Genomic DNA, 23,185 nt, shown 5'->3' on the forward strand with positions numbered 1-23,185 from the left:
TTACTGAGTTTTATTATACCTAAACACAAGGGAAAGGGCGCAGCCCATTGAAAAACTGCTTATGAATGAACACACATGAATGTGTGTGCACATATATGGTAATGATTACATAAACATAGGTAAAAAACGCACACACAGGCACACACACTTGTACTTCATCCTGCAGCTGTGTCAACAAGAACAGAGGTAAGTGTACTTGCTGTACCTGTATTAACAAGGACAGAGGTAAGTGTACTTGCTGTATCTGTATTAACAAGGACAGAGGTAAGTGTACTTGCTGTACCTGTATTAACAAGGACAGAGGAACAATGTATTTGTAGCCTTGCATGGATGATGTTCACATCTCAACTTGAAAACCCTTCAAAAAGGATATGTGACCAAAGTTGTCTTAAGACGTAGAGAGAACATGATATAAGATTAATGAGATTTACGCTAGACACCGGACGAAGGAAAATCCGAGTTTAAAAACGTCGTACTTACTAGAAATCAAACTATCTACATTAACGTTAATTTTGGCATTGTATGACCTGCTGAACCTGGTACGGATGTAACATTTGAAGAAAAACTCAGGCTAATTGTTTAATCATTCACAACTTTTGCTAATAAGTAAAGGGAAGAAATATGCCTCGTTGAGATGGCCATCGGTCGAGATTCCTTTTAAAATCAAGTTATATTCTGAAGTTTTAAACGATATTTCTTATTAACTAAATAATTATCTATTAATGCTTTTATAAGCCTTAATAAAGCACATAATTTATGATATATATATATATATATATATATATATATATATATATATTTTTTTTTTTTTATACTTTGTCGCTGTCTCCCGCGTTTGCGAGGTATAAATATATATATATATATATATATATATATATATATATATATATATATATATATATATATATATATATATATATATATAGGCAACTCATATGAGTCAGATTATATGTTATGAATTTTCCAAAAATTATTTTCAGTATAACCCGGGAATAAGGACAACCTGTCTTGTAAGTGAAAATACTGTGGTTGTAACTACACGTATTCATAAGAAAAGCACGAGTTCAGGTAATGTTTTTTCCGTTATGTACTATATCACAAAACGTAGTTCCTACAGCATTGTTTTAGAACATATTCATTTTTAGTGTTTTAATTCTTCGAATCCAGTAGCTAGGTACTGATAACCAAGCCAACCAGCTGCTCTTTCTGGTAACCAGGCCAACCGGCTGCTCTGTTCATTTAGGCTGGTCTAGTTCTGACTAACCAGCCACTCAAGTCTTCAAATGTTAAAGATAATTTTAAGGTTAAACCAACTCTCATGTACCGGGGAAGAAAGAAGGGGTGCCTACTTGGGAGATAAAACCCATAACTATAATACAGATGCCATGAGATATATAAATGGCCAACTCTGGCCCTCCTCCTTGGAAGTCATTTATGTTCCCCCGAGTCGTAGTTTGGTGATTTGTGTATTTAAGAATTGGAAGGACCATTGTCCTTATCAAATGCGTCTTTACGTGTTGGAGAACCCAGCTCTTGTTTACCTTAACCATAACTGTGGCTACCAAAGGTTAGTCCTTGTTGATTGCCTTTGCTTTTGCCGTTTGTGAGTCTGGTGGTTCTTTGCGCTGTTGATAATATGGTAAATCTGTGACATATTCGTCCGTATTTTACATTTATTTTCGTATGCGTTGATTTCCTCCACTTCCCTTATAGTTATTCTGTTCAGCATAGCTTTTTTTTTTCCTTCGTAAGGTATTCATGTGAAATCTGCATATTCTTCATTGTTGCATATTGCTGTAGTAGGCATGATCTTGATGTAGTAGGCATGATCTTGCTGTAGTAGGCATGATCTTGCTGTAGTAGGCATGATCTTGATGTAGTAGGCATGATCTTGATGTATTAGGCATGATCTTGATGTAGTAGGCATGATCTTGCTGTAGTAGGCATGATCTTGCTGTAGTAGGCATGATCTTGATGTAAGTTTTGTACAGTGTTGTAGAAAGTTAACCGCCTTGGGCACTCCAGCAACAAGACCACATTTAGAGCCCAGTGAAGTATACATGTGAGTGTGTGCAGTCCACTTCCCCGTTTAGAAAGACTCTTACCATTATATATCAGGCCTTCAACTGATTGCCAGGGTGGTTAAGACCTACCACCGTCAACCGATATTCATCAGCCGATAAATAATTAACACTTTCTTACCAGTTATCAAATATATTTCATCGATCACACATATTTTTCATCGATCACACATATATTCCAACGATCACACATATATTCTCACATTATATTACCCCTGTCCAACAGCTTGGCATGGGTTGTTGTCAGTGACATCCAGTTCCCAGTACCCAGAGGCACGTATTTAACTGTAGCGTAGTGCGCCTTGAGGCAGGTGTGTGTGTGTGTGTGTGTGTGTGTTGAGAAAAAAGTACCCAAACTTTTACTCGCCATTAAATCTATTCTCACCTCTGTCGATTATCTCTCATTTTCTGCTTCAAATACTGTAAAAGATATAACATTATCAAAGACCACGGTTAAGCTGAGAAGTATAATATTGCCACATTTAAACTGTTTAGTGTTTCTCTGTAGTTAATTACTACCATAGTATACCATTAAAGTTTAGTTTTCTGTGAAATATGAAGTGGGAGAAATAATTTTAAAGGTAAACTATTACAGAGGAAAGGACTGCCTCTCCTCAACACTTGTGAATATTTAAAGTTTTGACAAATGTGATCGCCGAAGGACGAACCGAATATTGATTAGTTCGATATTTGAAGTATAATATTGGCGATGACTAGAGTAAACCAAAATATTCGGCCCTTCTCTACAGTGTTGGAAGAACTGAAGATACAGCTGTGTACTTACTGGAAGATATAACACTATAGCCAGCTTTCACACCAGCCGCCCAAGGGCGTGAGCTGTGGGACTAAATTTCCAGAGTCTTAGATGGAGCTGGAGGGGAGGAGGGAGTTGTGAATTTTAAAGATACCAATAAGCAATATCTCAGATATCAAAAAGTATAACTTTTAACAATTTATCCTATCATTCGTTGCCGTGTTTCCTGTCACTTTGGGACCTCTTCTCTCCCAGACGCTTGCCCCGGGGGAGCCACCATGTTTAAACGTATTCATAGTTTATGAAGAACTTAAAAAAAAATGAAATAGTGTTACGGAGTGCAGCCACCGCTCTATGACAATCAGTCGGTTCTGATAATATGTTCTCCACTGTGATGTACCGTTGAGTCGTTCAGTTTGACCCGGAGTTGAATATCTGACCAGAACAGCCATGGAACGAAGAGGTAAACAGACGGGAACAAGTACAGGAATTACAGAGAAGAAATATTCTGAACCAGATGAACTACTCTGCTGTTGTACGTGTACAGTGGCTGTGTCATAGTGACAGCTGTACATCAACTGCTGCACTGTACGTGGTTCACTGTACGTGGTGCACAGTAACAGTTGCACTGTACGTAGTGCACAGTAACAGCTGCACTGTACGTGGTGCACTGTATCAGCTGCACTGTGCGTGGTGCACTGTATCAGCTGCACTGTACGTGGTGCACTGTACGTGATGCACAGTAACAGCTGCACTGTACGCAGTGCACAGTAACAGTTGCACTGTACGTGGTGCACAGTAACAGCTGCACTGTACGTGATGCACAGTAACAGCTGCACTGTACGCGGTGCACAGTAACAGCTGCACTGTACGCGGTGCACAGTAACAGCTGCACTGTACGCGGTGCACAGTAACAGTTGCACTGTACGCGGTGCACAGTAACAGCTGCACTATACGTGGTGCACCGTAACAGCTGCACTATACGTGGTGCACCGTAACAGCTGCACTGTACGTGGTGCACAGTAACAGCTGCACTGTACGTGATGCACAGTAACAGCTGCATTGTACGTGGTGCACCGTAACAGCTGCACTATACGTGGTGCACCGTAACAGCTGCACTGTACATGGCCCTCAGGGACACAGAATCTGTTGCGCAGTTGTTGCATTATCAAGCCTCGCAATGCATTAAGCGCTGCTGTTTGTTCCTGTTGTTGAAGTAGGAACAGAGATTCTTGGCAGCTTTTCTTTTTAGTTACCAACAAATATTAAGACCATTTGGAAGGCTTCACAAACCATGGCACGAAATATTCTGAGGATATTTCGAACTTTGACAACCGTAGCATTATCATCCCTCCACCCGTTGTTGGTGACTTCTTTTAAAGTTCATATAAGTAGTTTGTAAGTATATTGTATCATTTCGATACAAGTAGTTTGTATTTTGTATTCAATATCGATATAAGTAGTTTGTAAGTATATTGTATCATTTCGATGCAAGTAGTTTGTATTTTGTATTCAATATCGATATAAGTAGTTTGTAAGTAAATTTTATTTGATATCGTAAACGCTGAAGGAGCCATCGTTTTGCCAGGGCATGTGGTAGTGTCTCCCTCCATATTACCCTTAAGTGCCTCGGTGCCAAGATTCATCTGGGGTGTTTTAAGGAAGATTCAAGACAACATGTTTGTGGAACTCATCGTAAGACGCCTCTATGCCAAGCTACAGCATTACCATGTGAAGTGCTGCCGGGGAAAAAATGGGCCCAAAAACTAAATGTACACAGAATGTGTAGTAGGCATGTGGGATATTAACCACACAAGAACCATCAAGTAAACAGCTCGGAATATTTCTTTTTTTGAGTCAATTTACCGTTTCACATTTTTTTTTTTTTTTAATGTTTAATTACAGAAAATGTAACACGTTTCTGGCGAATCAACTAAAAGTACAAACCAAGAACCAAGTTTCAGGTCAGTCGATCTTAAAATGAGGTAATAAAGTAACACTTTATGAGGAAAGAGAGACTTAGCAAGAACAGTGTCTGCCTCCCTATGGAGATCGACAATGAGGGAGATATGGAGACAATGTGAAGGTAAGATAGCACATTATCTCTGATAAGGAAATGAACGTCCACCTCAAACACGTTCAACTCGAAAAACGCATTCGTCGTCCCTTTACACGCCCTTCGCTTAACGGACTTAACTTTCCTCATAATGTGTGTAACTCACAATATCACCCACGTATGTAACACTTGAACACGAGGATGTTCACATTTTCTTCCTTTCTCCATATTACTCATTCTATTTAGTGATTAGAATTTTCTCGTGGCCTCATTCCAGTGACCTGGAGGCCTATTATCTCCGGGTTCAGTTGTCTATATTCACTTTGTTCACTGTGACACCATCCTCAGTGGACCCCCGGTTCACGACACCCGACTTTTGAGTATCAAGTTAGATTAATGGATGTGATAAGAGATGCACAATGGCACGTATTATATAAGCCCTTCATGCCCAAGAGTTATGCCATCATGGTCAAGGGTCGTACCGTCGTAAGCAAGGGTCGTACCTTCGTGCTCAAGGGCCTTACTCGTCGTGTTCAAGGGTCGTGCCGTCGTACTCAGTGATCGCACTGTCGTGCTCAGTGATCAAACCCGTCGTGTTCAAGGGTCGTACCGTCGTGCTCAAGGGTCGTACCGTCGTGAACCTCTCGGGAATTTCGGAAAATACGGAAGTCAACTTTTTTTTCGTGTTTATGGATGACAGGTTTTTTGAAAAGGGGAGATAGCGATGCCCCGGAGTGTTGTGCATGGTGCAGTGAGATGGATAGTGACGTGTCTAGTTGGTGAGGTGGTGGGGAAGGGACATATTGGACAGGGGAGGGCGTCAGGTAGGGGACGTGTTGGACAGGGGAGGGCGTCAGGTAGGGGACGTGTTGGACATGGAGGGCGTCAGGTAGGGGAGGTGTTGGACATGGAGGGCGTCAGGTAGGGGAGGTGTTGGACATGGAGGGCGTCAGGTAGGGGAGGTGTTGGACATGGAGGGCGTCAGGTAGGGGACGTGTTGGACATGGAGGGCGTCAGGTAGGGGACGTGTTGGACATGGAGGGCGTCAGGTAGGGGACGTGTTGGACAGGGGAGGGCGTCAGGTAGGGGACGTGTTGGACAGGGGAGAGCGTCAGGTAGGGGACGTGTTGGACAGGGGAGGGCGTCAGGTAGGGGACGTGTTGGACAGGGGAGGGCGTCAGGTAGGGGACGTGTTGGACAGGGGAGGGCGTCAGGTAGGAGAGGTGTTGGACAGGGGAGGGCGTCAGGTAGGAGAGGTGTTGGACAGGGGAGGGCGTCAGGTAGGGGACGTGTTGAGCAGCGACCTTGTGCAGAACAATGCCTGGGTGTGACCGTCTTTGTTCGCTCCACTTTCAGGGTCACGGGAGAGATAAGATACGATATCGCTCTAGTTTGGGATGGCACCTCGGATGACGCCGTCACCCACCTCACCCGTCAGTTCCTCACAGGACGCTTCACTAGCCAATCCTCCCTGGCCACCACCTCACTTGACCATTCACAGGTTATTCATCGCCGCGTCATTCACGGGCTGTTCACTAGCGTAGTGAGGAGAACATACGGGCTAGTGGACGGGACATGGGTACATGGTGTAACACTAGGTTACTAGTATAACACCACTGGTGAGGTAACGGTGTAACAATAGGTAACCATGTGATGGGAATGTAGTGGTCTGATTAGAAGTACTAATGTGACAAGGGGAGGTAACGTGACAGGAAGTACAAGAGTACAAGGGCGCTGAATACAGGTTATCGAAGGACCAGGTACAGCAGGCTAGGCGACCTATCATATGCAATTGAGACCAGCCTTGTACAGGTACACTAACCCCAGGTTACTTGTGCAGGTACACTAACCCCAGGTTACTTGTGCAGGTACACTAACCCCAGGTTACTTGTACAAGTACACTAACCCCAGGTTACTTGTGCAGGTACACTAACCCCAGGTTACTTGTACAAGTACACTAACCCCAGGTTACTTGTACAAGTACACTAACCCCAGGTTACTTGTGCAGGTACACTAACCCCAGGTTACTTGTGCAGGTACACTAACCCCAGGTTACTTGTGCAGGTACATTAACCCCAGGTTACTTGTGCAGGTACACTAACCCCAGGTTACTTGTGCAGGTACACTAACCCCAGGTTACTTGTGCAGGTACACTAACCCCAGGTTACTTATGCAGGTACACTAACCCCAGGTTACTTGTGCAGGTACACTAACCCCAGGTTACTTGTGCAGGTACACTAACCCCAGGTTACTTGTGCAGGTACACTAACCCCAGGTTACTTGTGCAGGTACACTAACCCCAGGTTACTTGTGCAGGTACCGGTGAAGATGGAGGAACACAAGGTTGTACCTGACGTGTTGGAGGCGCCGCCCCCAGAGCTCCTGCAGGTGAGCCCGACTCTCCTTCCTCCCTTCCTTCCTTCAGTAAGACGGTCTGTTACTCTCGCTCACGTTTTACATTTTTCTAAATTAGGTCTCTCTCTCTCTCTCTCTCTCTCTCTCTCTCTCTCTCTCTCTCTCTCTCTCTCTCTCTCTCTCTCTCTCTCTCTCTCTCTGCGTTTTACTTTCACAGGTAACTCGATTTCTTATATTATTACCGCTGATTTCTGTGCAGAAATATCTTAAAAGACTCCGTTTACAACACACACACACACACACACACACACACACACACACACACACACACACACACACACACACACGCACACACACAATGATTACTGGTAACACATCATCACAAATCTAAAAGATATGAAAATATCTCGGGTATTGTGACATCATTCACTGTTGCTGGGCCAGATGTCCCCCTGATGTGTGTGTGTGTGTGTGTGTGGTGTGTGTGTGGTGTGTGTGTGTGGTGTGTGTGTGTGTGTGTGTGTGGTGTGTGTGTGTGGGGGGGGTGTGTGTGTGTGTGTGGTGTGTGTGGTATGGGGTGTGTGTGTGTGTGTGTGTGTGTGTGTGTGTGTGTGTGTGTGTGTGTGTGGTATGGGGTGTGTGTGTGTGTGTGTGTGTGTGTGTGTGTGTGTGTGTGTGTGTGTGTGTGTGTGTGTGTGTGTGGGTATCACTGGTGTTGACGCTTGACTTCCTTGATCAGGTGCGGTATGGGGAGGCCGAGGTAGCGTCTGGGAGAGTCCTCACGCCCACTCAAGTTGTAGCCCCACCCACGCACCTGGCCTGGACTGTGGAGGAGGAAGCACTCTACACCCTCTGCATGACTGGTGAGTAATGCTTGCATCATGTCTGCTGCCTGTGTGACACCACCACATCTCCGAAGGAGACATTATATAGCTATGGCTTCTTACCTGTTCCCATATGTAGCTGATCGTCTGCACGGCTTGTATGAGATTTACTCCCGTGGATTTGTTTATCATTTGTTCGTTCTTTTTAGTCGAGTCTCGACTCTGCCTCATGACTGTCATGCCTGGTTCCAGACCCGGACGCCCCGAGTCCTCTTGAACCCAAGTTCCGGGAGGTGATGCACTGGCTGGTGGTGAACATTCCGGGCTGCGACGTCGCCCGCGGGGACATCCTCACTCACTTCGTGGGCTCCGGCCCTCCCAAGGGAACTGGTAAGATGGAGGAAGAGCGAGCGAAGAGTGCGGGACAAGGGTTAGGGGAGCGGTAGACAGGGCCAGAGAACCAGTAAAGATGATGGAGGAGGTATAGAGGAGGTAAGAGTGAGTGGCGGGGGGTGTAGGAAAGAGGCAAGCAATGGCTGGACTCGGGTAGAAACAGGAGTCGCGAGACGAGTTTGAGGAGGACAGAAAAGTTGAAAGAGCAGCCAAGGAAGCGAGGAATGAGGGCTGGAAGGAAGTAGTGAGGGACAGACAACACAGCTGAGGCACAGAAGGGAAATTGATTATTCGAAAAGGGGCCAACTATTGTTAAACATTGAGAGGGGGCATAGATATTGTTCTGAAAATAAAGTAAGAATTAGACAAGGAAGGATAATGGTCAGAGCATATGTTTTAGGGAGATATAGAAGTGGTTAGAGAGAATGGGAAGGGGACGTACAATGTACAAACACTTTGTGGTGTAGCATGATTACCACCAGGGGTCTGCGGGGTTAACATCGGTTCGAACCCTAGATTCTATATCATGGGTCGGATGAAGGTAATGCTTGACTCTGCCGGTGTTATTGTGTAGCGAAGGTGGTCTGTGAACCGTGAGGTGACGTCATACAGTGTTCCATCTTCCTCAGGCCTGCACCGCTATGTGTATCTGGTCTATAAACAACCCACTCGCCTCACTTGCGATGAACCTGTCATCCCGAACACCCAAGCTGACGGCAGGAAGTACTTCAGCATCAAGAACTTCGCTGCCAAGTACAAACTCCAGTTGGTAGCTGGTAACTTCTACCGGGCCGAATATGATTCCACCTGTGACGTGCTGCACCGCCAGCTGGGCCTGCGTTACTAAGCCAGCTTGAACACCATCCCAGGTCAGCTGGAACACTTCAACAGTGCAATGCGGCAGCTGGAACACTGGAACAGTGCAAAGCGGCAGTTGGAACACTGGAACAGTGCAAAGCGGCAGTTGGAACACTGGAACAGTGCAAAGCGGCAGTTGGAACACTGGAACAGTGCAAAGCGGCAGTTGGAACACTGGAACAGTGCAAAGCGGCAGTTGGAACACTGGAACAGTCCAAGGCGGCAGCTGGAACAGTCCAAGGCGGCAGCTGGAGCAACCGCCACTGAAGCGTTGCCAACTATAACTGGATAAATCACTATATCTGTTTTGCCATAATGTTGACGACATTTTGTAATACTCTCTTTATTGCCTGTCTTAAAAGCTATCTTAAATCCTGTCATATTAACCTCACTAACTTTGAGATGTCCTTAGCTGTTGCTTATGATCCTCTCGGCTCGTCTTATACGAACGCTATCTTCATGTATTTCACTGAGGTCAATATGAACCTCACTTTCCCAGATGTTCCTTTCCATCTTGTCCCTTCAATCCAGTAATGTATCTAGCATAGCCCATATAAATCTCCCAGTGTTTGCATTGTACTAAGGTGGCTCTGAATAAAAATGGTGATGAAATGTCCTTCTTCGGCTCCCTACTGTTTACAGATGTCATTTGCTTACGCTTAGATCCCACACATCTCGTGGTTTCCTGCAACAACTGGTATCCCATCACTTATTTCATAATATTTGTTCCTTTTTTTCATTCAGCTCTTCAAAGTACATCCTTTGCGAGATATTAAACATTCTCAGTTGTGTTTCTGTTATATATATATATATATATATATATATATATATATATATATATATATATATATATATATATATATATTTTGCTTTGTCGCTGTCTCCCGCGTTAGCGAGGTAGCGCAAGGAAACAGACGAAAGAATGGCCCAACCCACCCACATACACATGTATATACATACACGTCCACACACGTAAAATATACATACCTATACATCTCAACGTATACATATATATACACACACAGACATATACATATATACACATGTACATAATTCATACTGTTTGCCTTTATTCATTTCCATCGCCACCTCGCCATACATGAAATAACAACCCCCTCCCCCCTCATGTGTGCGAGGTAGCGCTAGGAAAAGACAACAAAGGCCACATTCGTTCACACTCAGTCTCTAGCTGTCATGTAATATTGCACCGAAACCACAGCTCCCTTTCCACATCCAGGCCCCACAGAACTTTCCATGGTTTACCCCAGACGCTTCACATGCCCTGGTTCAATCCATTGACAGCACGTCGATCCCGGTATCCACATCGTTCCAATTCACTCTATTCCTTGCACACCTTTCACCCTCCTGCATGTTCAGGCCCCGATCACTCAAAATCTTTTTCACTCCATCCTTCCACCTCCAATTTAGTCTCCCACTTCTCGTTCCCTCCACCTCTGACACATATATCCTCTTGGTCAATCTTTCCTCACTCATTCTCTCCATGTGACCAAACCATTTTAAAACACCCTCTTCTGCTCTCTCAACCACACTCTTTTTATTACCACACATCTCTCTTAACCCTATTATCACTTACTCGATCAAACCACCTCACACCACATATTGTCCTCAAACATCTCATTTCCAGCACATCCACCCTCCTGCGCTCAACTCTATCCATAGCCCACGCCTCGCAACCATACAACATTGTTGGAACCACTATTCCTTCAAACATACCCATTTTTGCTTTCCGAGATAATGTTCTCGACTTCTACACATTCTTCAAGGTTCCCAGAATTTTCGCCCCCTCCCCCACCCTATGATTCACTTCCGCTTCCGTGGCTCCATCCGCTGCCAAATCCACTCCCAGATATCTAAAACACTTCGCTTCCTCCAGTTTTTCTCCATTCAAACTTACCTCCCAATTGACTTGACCCTCAACCCTACTGTACCTAATAACCTTGCTCTTCTTCACATTTACTCTCAACTTTCTTCTTTCACACACTTTACCAAACTCAGTCACCAGCTTCTGCAGTTTCTCACATGAATCAGCCACCATCGCTGTATCATCAGCGAACAACAACTGACTCACTTCCCAAGCTCTCTCATCCACAACAGACTGCATACTTGCTATATATATATATATATATATATATATATATATATATATAGTCTTGGACTGAGTATCATCTTTGCATATATACCAATCACTTACAACTTTGGAATGTTCCACATTATGACATGCTGTCATTATTGATACGAATAAATATACTAGCCCACGGATCATTGTAATGATCGCGCTATACGTCCTTTTAATCCACTTGTGTCGTATAAAGCTTGTATCACTGAATACTATTCACAAAATCTTGCATTGTAACTGGTCAGTCACTGAATATAGGACATCTGCCATTAATATACGACTCTATAAAGTATCCAGCACCATCTAATAATCTTATAAAGGGTATTTGTCATAATAGATATATGGTACTTGCCAACGGTCGGTAGGGCATATGGTGTTAAATACTCTTCGTGGGATCATATAACAAAGGTGAATCGGGAGTTCGACTTTCCCCAAAACCCAACACGATCACAACACACGTCGTTGCCAGGCGCACGATACTTAAATACCATCTTGGCGCCATGGGTGTTTAAATTGCTGGGCGAATCAGTGTGCCTCGGACCACCGAAGGGAAAGGTATTTCAATTTCTCTGGGGATATGGTGATAACTGGATACTTGAACTTTGTCTTCAGAGAGATTTCTCTGGGGATATGGTGATAACTGGATACTTGAACTTTGTCTTCAGAGAGATTACTTGGATTAATATTTGTCTTCTTTGTTTCAAGGAGTGAAAAAGACGTTCTTAAAACCGCTCTTAAAGGCTTGGATCGAAACATGTTCAGTGTCATTAGACATATGCATCATGTGCTCGAAATGGGTCGAAATTCTTGATGTCCCTAAAAGGAACTATAATGAAACTTTAATCTCAAAAGATATATCTATCATGTACTAGCTAATACGAGTGTAGTGCACGATAAAGTGTTTGACGAATGTAGTTCGGTATTTGTGAGCCAAAGAAGAAGTAGTGCCCAGGAGAAATTATAGTGGGCTTATTCCTTCATTTAGTAATAGAAATAGCAGTCTTTTCCCTCCCGTATCCCACAACCAGGACAAAAAAAAAAACTCTGCCTATCCCACCACCATCATCGTCGTGTTCCTTCGTAATGATAAGTTATCGTACTTGTGATGATTTGTTATTGTTGATCTTACTCCGTCCGGGAAATTAACGCACAGGTTTGATATTGTCTCAACAGTGTGGAGAAGATACGGTTGATGAGAATGAATTGAGATACGAGACTGACACGGCTTCAGGCGAGGTCTCGACACCCGTGAGGATATATATCTGACCACCTCTCGCTTCAGGTGTGTGTGTGTGTGTGTGTGTGTAGAGATAAACACCTGCACACACCTGTGTTCCTGCCCACATATATGAGCACTGAAGGGGACACGTGGACAGTGCAGCCACCTGTGAAATTCGGGGGTCCATGTGAACGCAGAGAACAGTGACTTCAGGCATTTTAAACGTAAAGGAGCGTGACCTGAGGGACTCTGAGACTGTGAGGAGAGGTGATCCTCAGACTGTAAGAGCAGCAATCTCTACGGCCGTTTATAACAAGGGAACAGGAGTGACGCTCGAGTGGTGTGACCTGATCATCATGAGGAAGGTGAGTGGTGTGACCTGATCATCATGAGGAAGGTGAGTGGTGTGACCTGATCATCATGAGGAAGGTGAGTGGTGTGACCTGATCATCATGAGGAAGGTGAGTGGTGTGACCTGATCATCATGAGGAAGGTGAGTGGTGTGACCTGATCATCATGAGGAAGGTGAGTCGGGGGTTCCTGCTGTGATGACGTCACAACCCTCACATTGCAGTTCTCAACCATCTTCAGTTTTCTGCTTATCGTCTGTTTCCCAGGATCTTCATCTCTGTTTCTCTAGAAATATTTCACATTATCTCAATTTTTCTCATTCAAATAATTTCTTGCTTTGGACTGTAGTTCATCTTTGCTCATTCTGAAGAAAGGTCAGTTTCATTAAAGAAAACGAGTTATGGTCACAAAATTTCCTTTTTCGGTCGTAGAGAATTTGATAGCCTCGTCCGAGGATCCTCTGGACCTTCTCCAGCAGATCTGTGGTAAATGTTTCGTGGTGATGACAATGTTGGACCTTCCTTATATTCAGGTTATTATATTACGTAAATATTTTACAAGACATTTACATATGTGTACTTGTGTGTGTGTGTGTGTGTGTGTGTGTGTGTGTGATTTTGTTTGTAATTACATATTTGTACTGTACGGAGAGGGACTTTTACACTCATGGGACCCCGTGTGTGTGTGTGTGTGTGTGTGTGTGTGTAGTTCAGCACTCCAGGATGTAATACAGGAGGGGGATGTGTTGGTACACAGAAGCTGTAATTACAAGAGCGCCTCGTAAGTAGACAGGTTTGCCGACAACTCTCTCTCTCTCTCTCTCTCTCTCTCTCTCTCTCTCTCTCTCTCCTGTATGATGATGATGTCTTGGGTTCCGTTGTGGCTGGTGGATAGTTGAAGGGGATTTATATGGAAAATATATACATTGTTGATAGTTGATGTGGTGTGTGTGTGTGTGTGTGTGTGTGTGTGGTTATTTGAGTTACCTTTTTGACGAGGTTCTGGTGTGGTGTAGGTCGGGTTATCGTGATCAACCCTACCAGTAGTGGTTATAACCCCGTCAACCCCACCAGTAGTGGGTATAGCCCCGTCAACCCCGCCAGCAGTGGTTATAGCCCCGTCAATCCCACCAGCAGTGGTTATAGCCCCATCAACCCCACCAGGAGTGGTTATAGCCCCGTCGACCCCACCAGCAGTGGTTATAGCCCCGCCAACCCCACCAGCAGTGGCTGTAGCCCCATAAATCCCACCAGTAGTGGTTTAGTTTCTGTCAACCCCACCAGTAGTGGTTTAGTTTCTGTCAACCCCACCAGTAGTGGTTATAGCCCCGCCAACCCCACCAGTAGTGGTTATAGCCCCGTCAATCCCACCAGCAGTGGTTATAGCCCCGTCGACCCCACCAGCAGTGGTTATAGCCCCGTCAACCCCACCAGTAGTGGTTATAGCCCCGCCAGCCCCACCAGTAGTGGTTATAGCCCCGTCGACCCCAACAGCAGTGGTTATAGCCCCATCAACCCCACCAGCAGTGGTTATAGCCCCGTCAACCCCACCAGTAATGGCTACTATACCCCCGTCAACCCTCACCAGCCAGAACCTCCCACACATCTGCAAGTGTAGTAGTGGTAAAGGTAACAGCAGAAGTAACAGCAGCACAGCAAACTGGACGCGACGCTGCACAGCTCTCACAGTTTTGCTTCCGCCAAACATGGCGGCTCTCTTGAAGGGGGGGTACCATCATGACCTGTGTATATCCCCCTCCTGCAGGAATGAACCAGCTCTCTCTATGGACTGTTCCACTCGCTGTGGAACAGACTATTTCTCTCCCTCTTTGGTAGCAGCGAGATGCCAGATGACTCCAGTTTAACCTTCAATAAGTTCGTTTTTCACTTTCTATTTTCTTTTTTTTTTTTTTGTGTTGTTGTTGCTCACCTGGAACAGGTTTTGTGTGGTCCGCGAATACCAATCAGTACATAGAAAGTGGTTCTCTCTCTCTCTCTCTCTCTCTCTCTCTCTCTCTCTCTATATATATATATATATATATATATATATATATATATATATATATATATATATATATATATATATATAACAGTCGTGCTTTCTCCCACTTCCCAGAGAGAGAGAGAGAGAGAGAGAGAGAGAGAGAGAGGGGGGGGGGGTTGCGGCAGCAGCAGCAGCCACTCTAGCACTATAATTTCAGGATTTCAAACAATTTCTTATTTATGTCTCATGAGGGAAAGAAAGATGTCATGGTGAAAGCTGGCAACAGTCGGGAGGTTTATTATTTTTATTTACACGGGTCTTCTCAAAATACATTTTCATGAGTTTCTTTTAAGGGGTAGACGAGGCTATATGACTCCCAGTGCCTATATCTGTGTATGGATGCAGTTTCATAAAGTAAAATGAGATGAATATATTTAAAACGGGCAGGATATTAAAGAATATGCTTTATGCTTTTGAGCCAGTAGTCTCTTAGTGTTCATGACGTCACATGTTTACCTCATACCCGCTAGTGTTTGTTGACATGGACATCTTGCCTGACTAGGTCGAGCATTAGTGATGCAGTGAGAGCTAGGTATAGCAGTGACAGTGAGAGCTGGCTGACAAGGCCCACAGCAGTGACACGGTGAGAGCCGACAAAGAACATGTCTCTATACACTTCCTGACGCTAGGCGGCGGCAATTTTATGACTGACTTTTTGCGCATTTCTATTTTACCCGGACGCAAATGGTGTGGAAATATGACGTTTTCTCCACTTCGGTGAAATTGCTTTGTCTCCAAATTGACCTCGGTCAATTCTTTATAGGTCGTCCTCACGAACTGCTTCCTTCTGTAACATCACGGCCTGTCTGCGTGCGTTACTTTCATTCGTATCATCATGGGCTGTCTTCATGCACTGCTTTCATTCGTGGTGTACGAAATGTGAAAATATTTTCGCTCATCATGTGTCCGTGCAGATATGTTCCTTAGGGTGACCACAGCGAGAGGGAGTTGTAGGTTGTATTTGGTGTTCTGTCGTTTGATATGACGGATCACTGGAGAAAGTACAGTTCTTTCCATTAGTTTGTAGATCTTTATCAAGTAAACTTATCGGAGCGTTGTCGGGTCATCTTGTGTTTGACGTGTTTCTTAATATTCTGACAGAATCATCCTCAAACCTCCGCATATCTTCATGGTATATATCAAATATGTATCTTAGTGTATTCTTATGAAGCCTGTTACATTTATAAACATGATAAACGTTAATACCCTCCTCAAACTATTGCCAGATCTATAAGCATGACAACTGTGAATGGCCTCCACAATTATACAATTATATTCCCATTTTCCTCACGAGCAGGTCGGTATCATGTCCTACACCGTTTACTCTCGTTGCCATATTTGCTTATATATTACCCAGGATGAACGCGATGGTTCCTGCACCACCAATATCATAATATCCACGTACCACTAGGGGTCGTCTGGTCATCTTAAAGATTGACCATGTACGTTTGAAGCATCTTTTGGCGTATTGAAGTCATCGATGGCGGATATTATCGGAAATCTTGGACTAGTATGGACGCGACTGGCCAGGCAGTAAATCGGCGGAGCAGCGCAGCGCGGAAGACCGCGCGGTACGAGACGTTTTACCGGAATATGTTCGACCTGGTTACTAACTCCAGTGTTCACCTGGATATGTTCGGCTTACCTGGGGATCCAGAGTGTTCCCTTGTACATGTTCGACCTGCCTGCTGATCTAAACGTGTTTCACTGTGACACAACCAACTGGTCAGGAAGGAGCAAAGTGGCCTTGTATTCTGAGATGTATTTGCGAGAGCCTTTCTGAATAGCGTAGCTAAAACCCATGGTATACCTGGATAACATGCGAAACTAGGTTTGTGCTGGCGAACTAGGTAGGGTTGGTGCAGGCGAACCAGGGTTGGTACGAGCAAATAAGTATTACCTGGCACATTTGTTTTGCGCTCTTATTCTTTCCCTTCTCTTTACTCTCTCGTCCTCCCCACGTAGCACGGTCTGTGCTCAGGGTGGGCACACATAGCCGCGTGTCATCAACCCTGTTGGTGAGGCGGGAAAGACAAGCGGTCCCGCAGACCAGCGCTGCTGCGGATCACCTCTCGACCAGCCGCCATCAGGTGCCTTTCTATTGACCTGGCAGCTGTGTCGTCCAGGTGATGTTCTGATGGGCGACTGCCGCTGTTTCTTCCACTTCCGCAATGATTACATAGTTGCGCTGTATGGTTGGTGGTGTTCCTACACCGGTAGGGTTATGTCGGTGTAATTATAAAAGAAGAGTTAGGATGGTTCGTCCTGCTGCTTTCTGTTATTCTTCTAAAGAAATCATATACGTTGACATGACCTTCTAAATGAACGAGTCACTTTCGGATAGTCTCACAAGAGAACGAAAGTGTGTCTTGTCTCTTCTGAATGAAGCAGCGTCGGGTCGTCTCCTTTCTGAGCGACCCAGCGTCGGGGCCTCTCGTTATAGAATGGACCGATGTAGTTTCATTCCACACTCACGCGCACACACACACACACACACACACACACACACACACACCGAGTTTGCTGGGGGTATATGAATGAAGCATCCAAAATACGTATCCAGACAGAGGAACAAAGAGGTTGGGAACCCCCTAGGGTTCTAACGTGTTGGCCAACCCAGTGTGTGTGGACTGAACACGCTTCCCTGGTTTATGAAGATTTTTTTTTATTATTTTCCTGACCTCCTGAGTGTGGAGGGATGCTGTGGTATCATCCACAGCAGTATAACCACCTGGATCTCTTTCTTGTAGGTGTGGGCGTGGTTGTGGACGTGGGCGTGGATGGTACTGGTAGAGGGGACGTCGTCGGGCCTCGCACCGCCCCCTCTGGTGAGGACGCCGCAGTTGACCAACGTCCAGATCCCCCACCTCAACGTCTCCAACTCAGGTAACTGTCCTCAGTGTCTTGTTATCCATCCTCAAATACCAAGCCCTCCTTTCCCTCATTTCCTGTCATTTCTCGCTCCATCCTTTCCCTGTCTTCCCTCTACCTGTCCCTTTACCGTCTCCTGTTCATGGTTTCCTCCTGTTAACCATTCCCTGGCCTCCTTCCTGTCTATCCTCGCATCCTTCGTTTCCCAGATCCTTCCCTCCGATTCCTCTTGTCACTGTCTGTTTGTCCCTAATCCCTGTCTGGCTCCATCGCGTCCCGTCACAAGCTCGTCCTGTCAGCCCGTCCGTTCCTTATGATTACCGTCCACACATAACGTCGTTCGTCTGTCTATTTCATTACCAGTTCACCTAGCGCCGGTCACTGGTTTTTCTCTCTAAGCTCATCAGTGATGTTTATTCTTACTTTTTTTCTATTTTCTGCATAAGTATGATAAACAACAACATCCGGGTATCGAATATGAAATCTCAAAGAATGGTTCGTTCCTGCAGACTAGACATTTAATTGTCCTTTCATAAAAGTGTCACTGATGAAATCTGAAACCGTACAGTATTCTTCAACAAACATATGGTACATCAGCAGTTATTGTTCATGTAGGACACAAGCCATCAGTCTATACTTCAACAATTTAATTAACTTCTTAGAAGAAAGACCGCCGGAGGTGGCCATCTGGATCACTACTTCTCCGTATGCTTTGACATGGCTTTAGTTGCTTTATGAACCTATCGTATTTCCATAATGGTTTAATTGCTGTAGGGGGGTTGTGAGCATCTCATGTTGCTCTAAATGTACTGTGAAGCTGCATTTACATAAGTATCAATGTTCATTAGATGAAATGTTAATCCGCCACAGGAAGTCCTTAACAGAATCAGTTTCGGAATGGATTTAAATACCAAAGGAATACTCGTTCGATCACCGCTCGATCTATGTAACTAAAGCCAAAGTCGTGGACATCATCCAGGCTTCCGAGCGTGTTCATATTAGCCAATCACAGAGCACATCTTTGTTTACAAAATGATGGCAGTTGGAAAGACGTGGTTACGGTGCACGGAGGGAGCACCATCCCTGCTCGTCATCTTATTTGAGGAATAGCCACTGATTGAGGTTAATAAAAGTGTTTTTGCGTGTTGCAAGAGCGGAAAGAGATGATAAGAACCTCTAACGTTCATGACAGAAGTGAAGGAAAGGTCAGCAAACCTACTAATTCACGAGGGTTGAACACAATAGAAGCGAAGTTGCAACGTAATAGGTAAGATTGTCAGTTGTGTATGATAATGTATTTAATGCAAATAGTAATGCAGTAGGGTAGAACGCGGAGTCATTTGACAAGAAGTGCTTCTTAAATTTTTAATTTGTTAGTTTTATGTGGAACCAGTTACATTTTCCTTTGCTGAATTAAATGAAATGATGAAAACGTATTAAATATCAGACTGTCACTGCAGTGAGATTAAGGTATTGTTTGGTAAGGTTATTATCAAACCTCTCTTGGGCCACATGCACCTGAAGGTGTCACAGATTTTTCGGTTGGTGGATGTGACCAACGTTGACGGCTTTAATGACCCTAGCAGTTGGTGGGCCTCAACCCCAAACAACCAACTAATCATCAAACCTAACTAAGCTTGATCAAAGCTAACTCTACCCTACATTATAGTGGCTAAATCTTAACTAATTGACGATAGACATTTCTGTACTTAGCCTTATAGTGGCTTAATCTAACTAGTTGATGATAGACGTTTCTGTACCTAGCCTTACAGTCGCTTAATCTAACTAGTTGACGTTTCTGATAGTTATTTTCTACTTAAAATATGCCTTACCTAATCGTATTGTATATTACGGTCGGTGTATAGCGGTATTTGCTGGTATTCTGCCAGTTGGCGAGCCTAGGTTCATGAGAGGAACTTAATCAGTGAAACTGAAGAGGTTGAACGCGAAGTGGCTCCCTAGTGCCTTCCTCACCACCCACTAGGTTAAGGTAACTAGGGACGCCCTTCACCTGCTCAGGACCAGGGAATTTGTGGCATTGGCAGGTTGAGGAGGTCATTTGCTACATCCCTGGCAAGGATGGTTGGGCTCATAGGTGCTACACCTTGTCCAAGGGTGACCTCAGACTATGGAGGGCAGGTGCTCCACCTTGTCCAAGGATGACCCCAGATTATAGAGGGCAAACACGTCCACCTCTCGCATATCCATTCTCGATGTACTGTACACAGCTTTTTTTTATCACCAGTTCGTTAGGAGAGATTTAAAGGTAGCCTTCGTGCTGATTTTTTTTTTTTTAATGTTTACTTAATTATGAATTTTACTGATTCATGATCTTTCTCAAAAGATTTACAATAATCATATAGGGGAAAGGAAATGTGTGGTTCAAGGCATTTCGTGACTTTACTGACATATATAAGCAAGTGGCATGTACACACGGGCAGTTGAGAATGTCCCCAGCGAGCATATCCGTCACGCCCACGCCGCGCCAGTCGAGCACGGTGGCGTATAGCAGGTGTTCCGTTACGTCTCCCGAACTGTGTCTTACGTAAGACGCGAAGACATTTCCCATTTATCTAAGGGCACTCGCTACGTCCCCGTACCCGGAATTGCGAGAAATTTATGTTGTGTATAGTACAGGGAAAGTGATTTTGTTCCTTGGAAAGCATACAGTAACTTTGAAAGCTGTAAACATGAACGACTAGGTTGATCAGCTCATTTCGTCTACCCCGAGAGTGGAGCTTCGACTGAATTTTGGAGGGAATTTGGCGAGGTACTGAAGGGTTGGTGTTGCGGTTCGGAAGGAGAAAGTGTTGCTTCAGTGGTCGCCTGGCGCGGTCATTGTTGACAAGAACTTTCTCTGACACTAGTAAACTATCACCTCACACCTTCTGTCACCTCATATACCTCCCACATTATTGAGCATAAGTTTTAAGGGTGATTTTTTATTTTTTGTAAGTTGTGGGAACATAGGTCTGGGCGCAGGAGGTTGAAATTCGTATGGGGTTTGTTTAGTCAGTTTTCGGAACTTCATTCGGAATTTCAGATTTTTAGTTTACGTTCTTAATGTACGTTTATACTTCCTGTTTTCTTGAAACTGTTTGTGTTTGTGATTTACACGTATTATATATTTTCTCAACACCATATTTTCCATATTCACGATCCTGCCTATGCTAACACTGAATTTAATGATATATGTATGTATTGTAGAGCTTTTCAAACATGAACTTGTTTCAGTGCCGTTTATACTAACCTATTTCTCATTTTATGTAGTGGGTTATGGTAATGATTAGCGCTTATTAACAATAACAGTTTCAGCTCATGTTGATTCTTAACCACGCGGATTCTCTCGATGGATTTTATGTACTGAAAATCTGTCCCAAATATGTCCTCATGGAGGCTACAACGTTGATGAATATTTGATTTCGTCGAGCTGAGCATAGAGTTATACCAGAAGCTAAGACGTAGACGTGTATGAGAAGTGGTTAGTATGAACCTGGGACTTTAAAAGTCCCTTGATTTCGTAAGAACCTAAATACTTCTTTTTTTTCAATCTATTGTTGAGGAGGCTGTGTGGGGCTTTGGTTATGTACACTGCACTCTGGTTTCTCATGAGATATGAATTGCTTCAAAACAAGTTTCATGTGTGTGTGTCAATAATGTTCCGAAGCTTCACGTGGCTTTCTTTTGCTTCATTAGAACCACTTAGCTTCGTGGCTTTTGTGTGTGTGTGTGTGTGTTTTATAAACTCATTGTCTCCAACGAGTCTCCACTTGCATCTAAGTACCTCATGGAGGCCGTTTTTATTTTCGTTGGGCTTTCGGTATTCGTGTAACTCCGAGATTCGTGAGCCTCTGTTTCGAGCATCACTGTGTTTTCTCTAAGAGTTTCGAAAAAAAAAATCGGTGCCTCAGGAGGCCGATTCGGACGCTCCAGTAGACTGGTCATCCGCCAGCATCAACCCCAGTGGGAGAGGACCTCGTCGTGCGCGACGCCAAGCTAACACGATCGAACATAAAGTTCGTTGACGTTCGAGTCTGGAGGACGGACACTGGGTGGACGATCTGGGAGATATGACATGGTGTGTGTAACACACTAGACAGGGAGATTTAGCATTCACTCCGGTGTTTTGAGAGTTCTTGATATTTAGAATATATTTCTTGTGTTTCACTTTCAAAATGACTGTGTATTGTAGTATTAGGAGGGACGCAATGGATGGATCCTATCCAACACCGTGGCTGCTGCCTAACACCAGTATTCCTCCCGCAGAGCGACGGAGATGGCGTCAGAGGCCTCCCTTCCTAGCAAGGCTGACGAACGGTAAGTCCTTTTACTTCAGCTACCGGACGCCACATACCCTGTCCTTTCTCGGCTTTCTCCTGAAGCACCAGGGTCTGACTGAGCATACCCACACACTGTGCGCTGCATGGTTGGTGCGCCAGGAGGTTGCAGGGGACAGCACTGGTGGCGAACAATTGTAGCGTTCATGCTTGAAGGCTTTGTTTATATGCTAAGGGCACGGCTACTCTTGCTTATGGTCTGGGTGTTGGTGAGTTCTATGTCCAGTCCATGATTTATAAATACTTAGCAGATCTTGTGGTGTGCCATGTGCCTTTAGTAAATGCATTAAATATGAAGTTGCTTCGTACATATTCTGAAAAGCAGAAAGGATTTATATACAGTGTGATACATAAACCTAGTTTGACGTACTGCTGAAAGTATGTTTATTTTGTACACATTTTTCTGTGTCTCTTCCTTTAATCGTTGAGTTCCGGTGTGGGTGTGTTCTGGGCCTGGTTCACGTGGGGAATCTTACTTCCTTGTTTCGAATCCTCATCTCACCGACACAGCTCATACACTGCCCACAGTTATCGGAGCTTCACTGGTTTTGGACGTTCCACGAAGCACCCATGTGCAAAGGAATGGATAATAGGCACGAGTAAACCCACACACAGTCCATCAGCCCCACCATGGGTTACCAGCTGTTGATCACCATCTTTGATTGCCCTTTTACGTCTAGTACCCGAGCACCACCTGCCCTCCCAGCTCTGCCTGCCCCCAGCAACACCTGCCCCCAGCACCACCCGTTAGTCCGTCCCATGTGACACCCATAACACCTCCAGTACACTTGGTAATGCATCATTACACCCAGCAATGTTAGTACTGGCTCACGGGCAACCTCTCCACGCACGGGAGATGCAGTTCGCTGTCCCACACTGAGGGACACCCACCACGTTGGGATCCCC

At 44.6% G+C, this 23,185-nt stretch overlaps 2 protein-coding genes across 10 annotated transcripts in view; both read left to right on the top strand.

Moving 5' to 3' along the window:
• The first annotated feature begins 164 nt into the window (after positions 1 to 164).
• LOC139761980 (protein D2-like) lies at positions 165 to 9,933 on the top strand. 3 transcript variants are annotated; one of them, XM_071686740.1, is made up of 5 exons: positions 165 to 186; positions 7,208 to 7,279; positions 7,986 to 8,109; positions 8,323 to 8,460; positions 9,093 to 9,933. In XM_071686740.1, exons 2-5 carry the CDS (start codon positions 7,220 to 7,222, stop codon positions 9,308 to 9,310), a joined length of 540 nt encoding a protein of 179 aa, XP_071542841.1. In that variant the 5' UTR covers positions 165 to 186; positions 7,208 to 7,219; the 3' UTR covers positions 9,311 to 9,933. The 3 variants fall into 3 exon arrangements, with proteins under 3 accessions (XP_071542841.1, XP_071542839.1, XP_071542840.1); XM_071686738.1 differs by lacking the exon at positions 165 to 186 and adding an exon at positions 6,310 to 6,392; XM_071686739.1 differs by lacking the exon at positions 165 to 186 and adding an exon at positions 6,495 to 6,515.
• Positions 9,934 to 11,989: 2,056 nt separating this feature from the next.
• Positions 11,990 to 23,185, top strand: part of LOC139761984 (astacin-like metalloprotease toxin 2) — a 53,631-nt gene continuing 42,435 nt past the window's right edge. Inside the window, exons 1-4 of one of the 7 annotated variants that reach the window (XM_071686751.1) lie at positions 11,990 to 12,013; positions 12,632 to 13,042; positions 17,822 to 17,957; positions 22,209 to 22,259. In XM_071686751.1, the coding sequence (XP_071542852.1) occupies positions 13,034 to 13,042; positions 17,822 to 17,957; positions 22,209 to 22,259 (196 nt within the window). In that variant the 5' untranslated portion in view covers positions 11,990 to 12,013; positions 12,632 to 13,033. Of the gene's footprint in view, positions 12,014 to 12,115; positions 13,075 to 13,141; positions 13,203 to 15,510; positions 15,655 to 17,821; positions 17,958 to 21,251; positions 21,424 to 22,208; positions 22,260 to 23,185 lie in introns of those variants that run through there. The other 6 variants (XM_071686752.1, XM_071686750.1, XM_071686755.1 and 3 more) reach the window with 6 other exon arrangements.

Source organism: Panulirus ornatus, chromosome 42, assembly GCF_036320965.1.
Source record: "Panulirus ornatus isolate Po-2019 chromosome 42, ASM3632096v1, whole genome shotgun sequence".
NCBI lineage: Eukaryota > Metazoa > Arthropoda > Malacostraca > Decapoda > Palinuridae > Panulirus > Panulirus ornatus.

Bases quoted from the DNA above. Each gene is read 5' to 3' on its own strand.
- LOC139761980 (XM_071686740.1), top strand. From the start codon at position 7,220: ATGGAGGAACACAAGGTTGTACCTGACGTGTTGGAGGCGCCGCCCCCA. The intron at 8,110-8,322 runs GTGAGTAATGCT...GCCTGGTTCCAG, and splicing joins CTACACCCTCTGCATGACTG to ACCCGGACGCCCCGAGTCCT. The intron at 8,461-9,092 runs GTAAGATGGAGG...CATCTTCCTCAG, and splicing joins CGGCCCTCCCAAGGGAACTG to GCCTGCACCGCTATGTGTAT.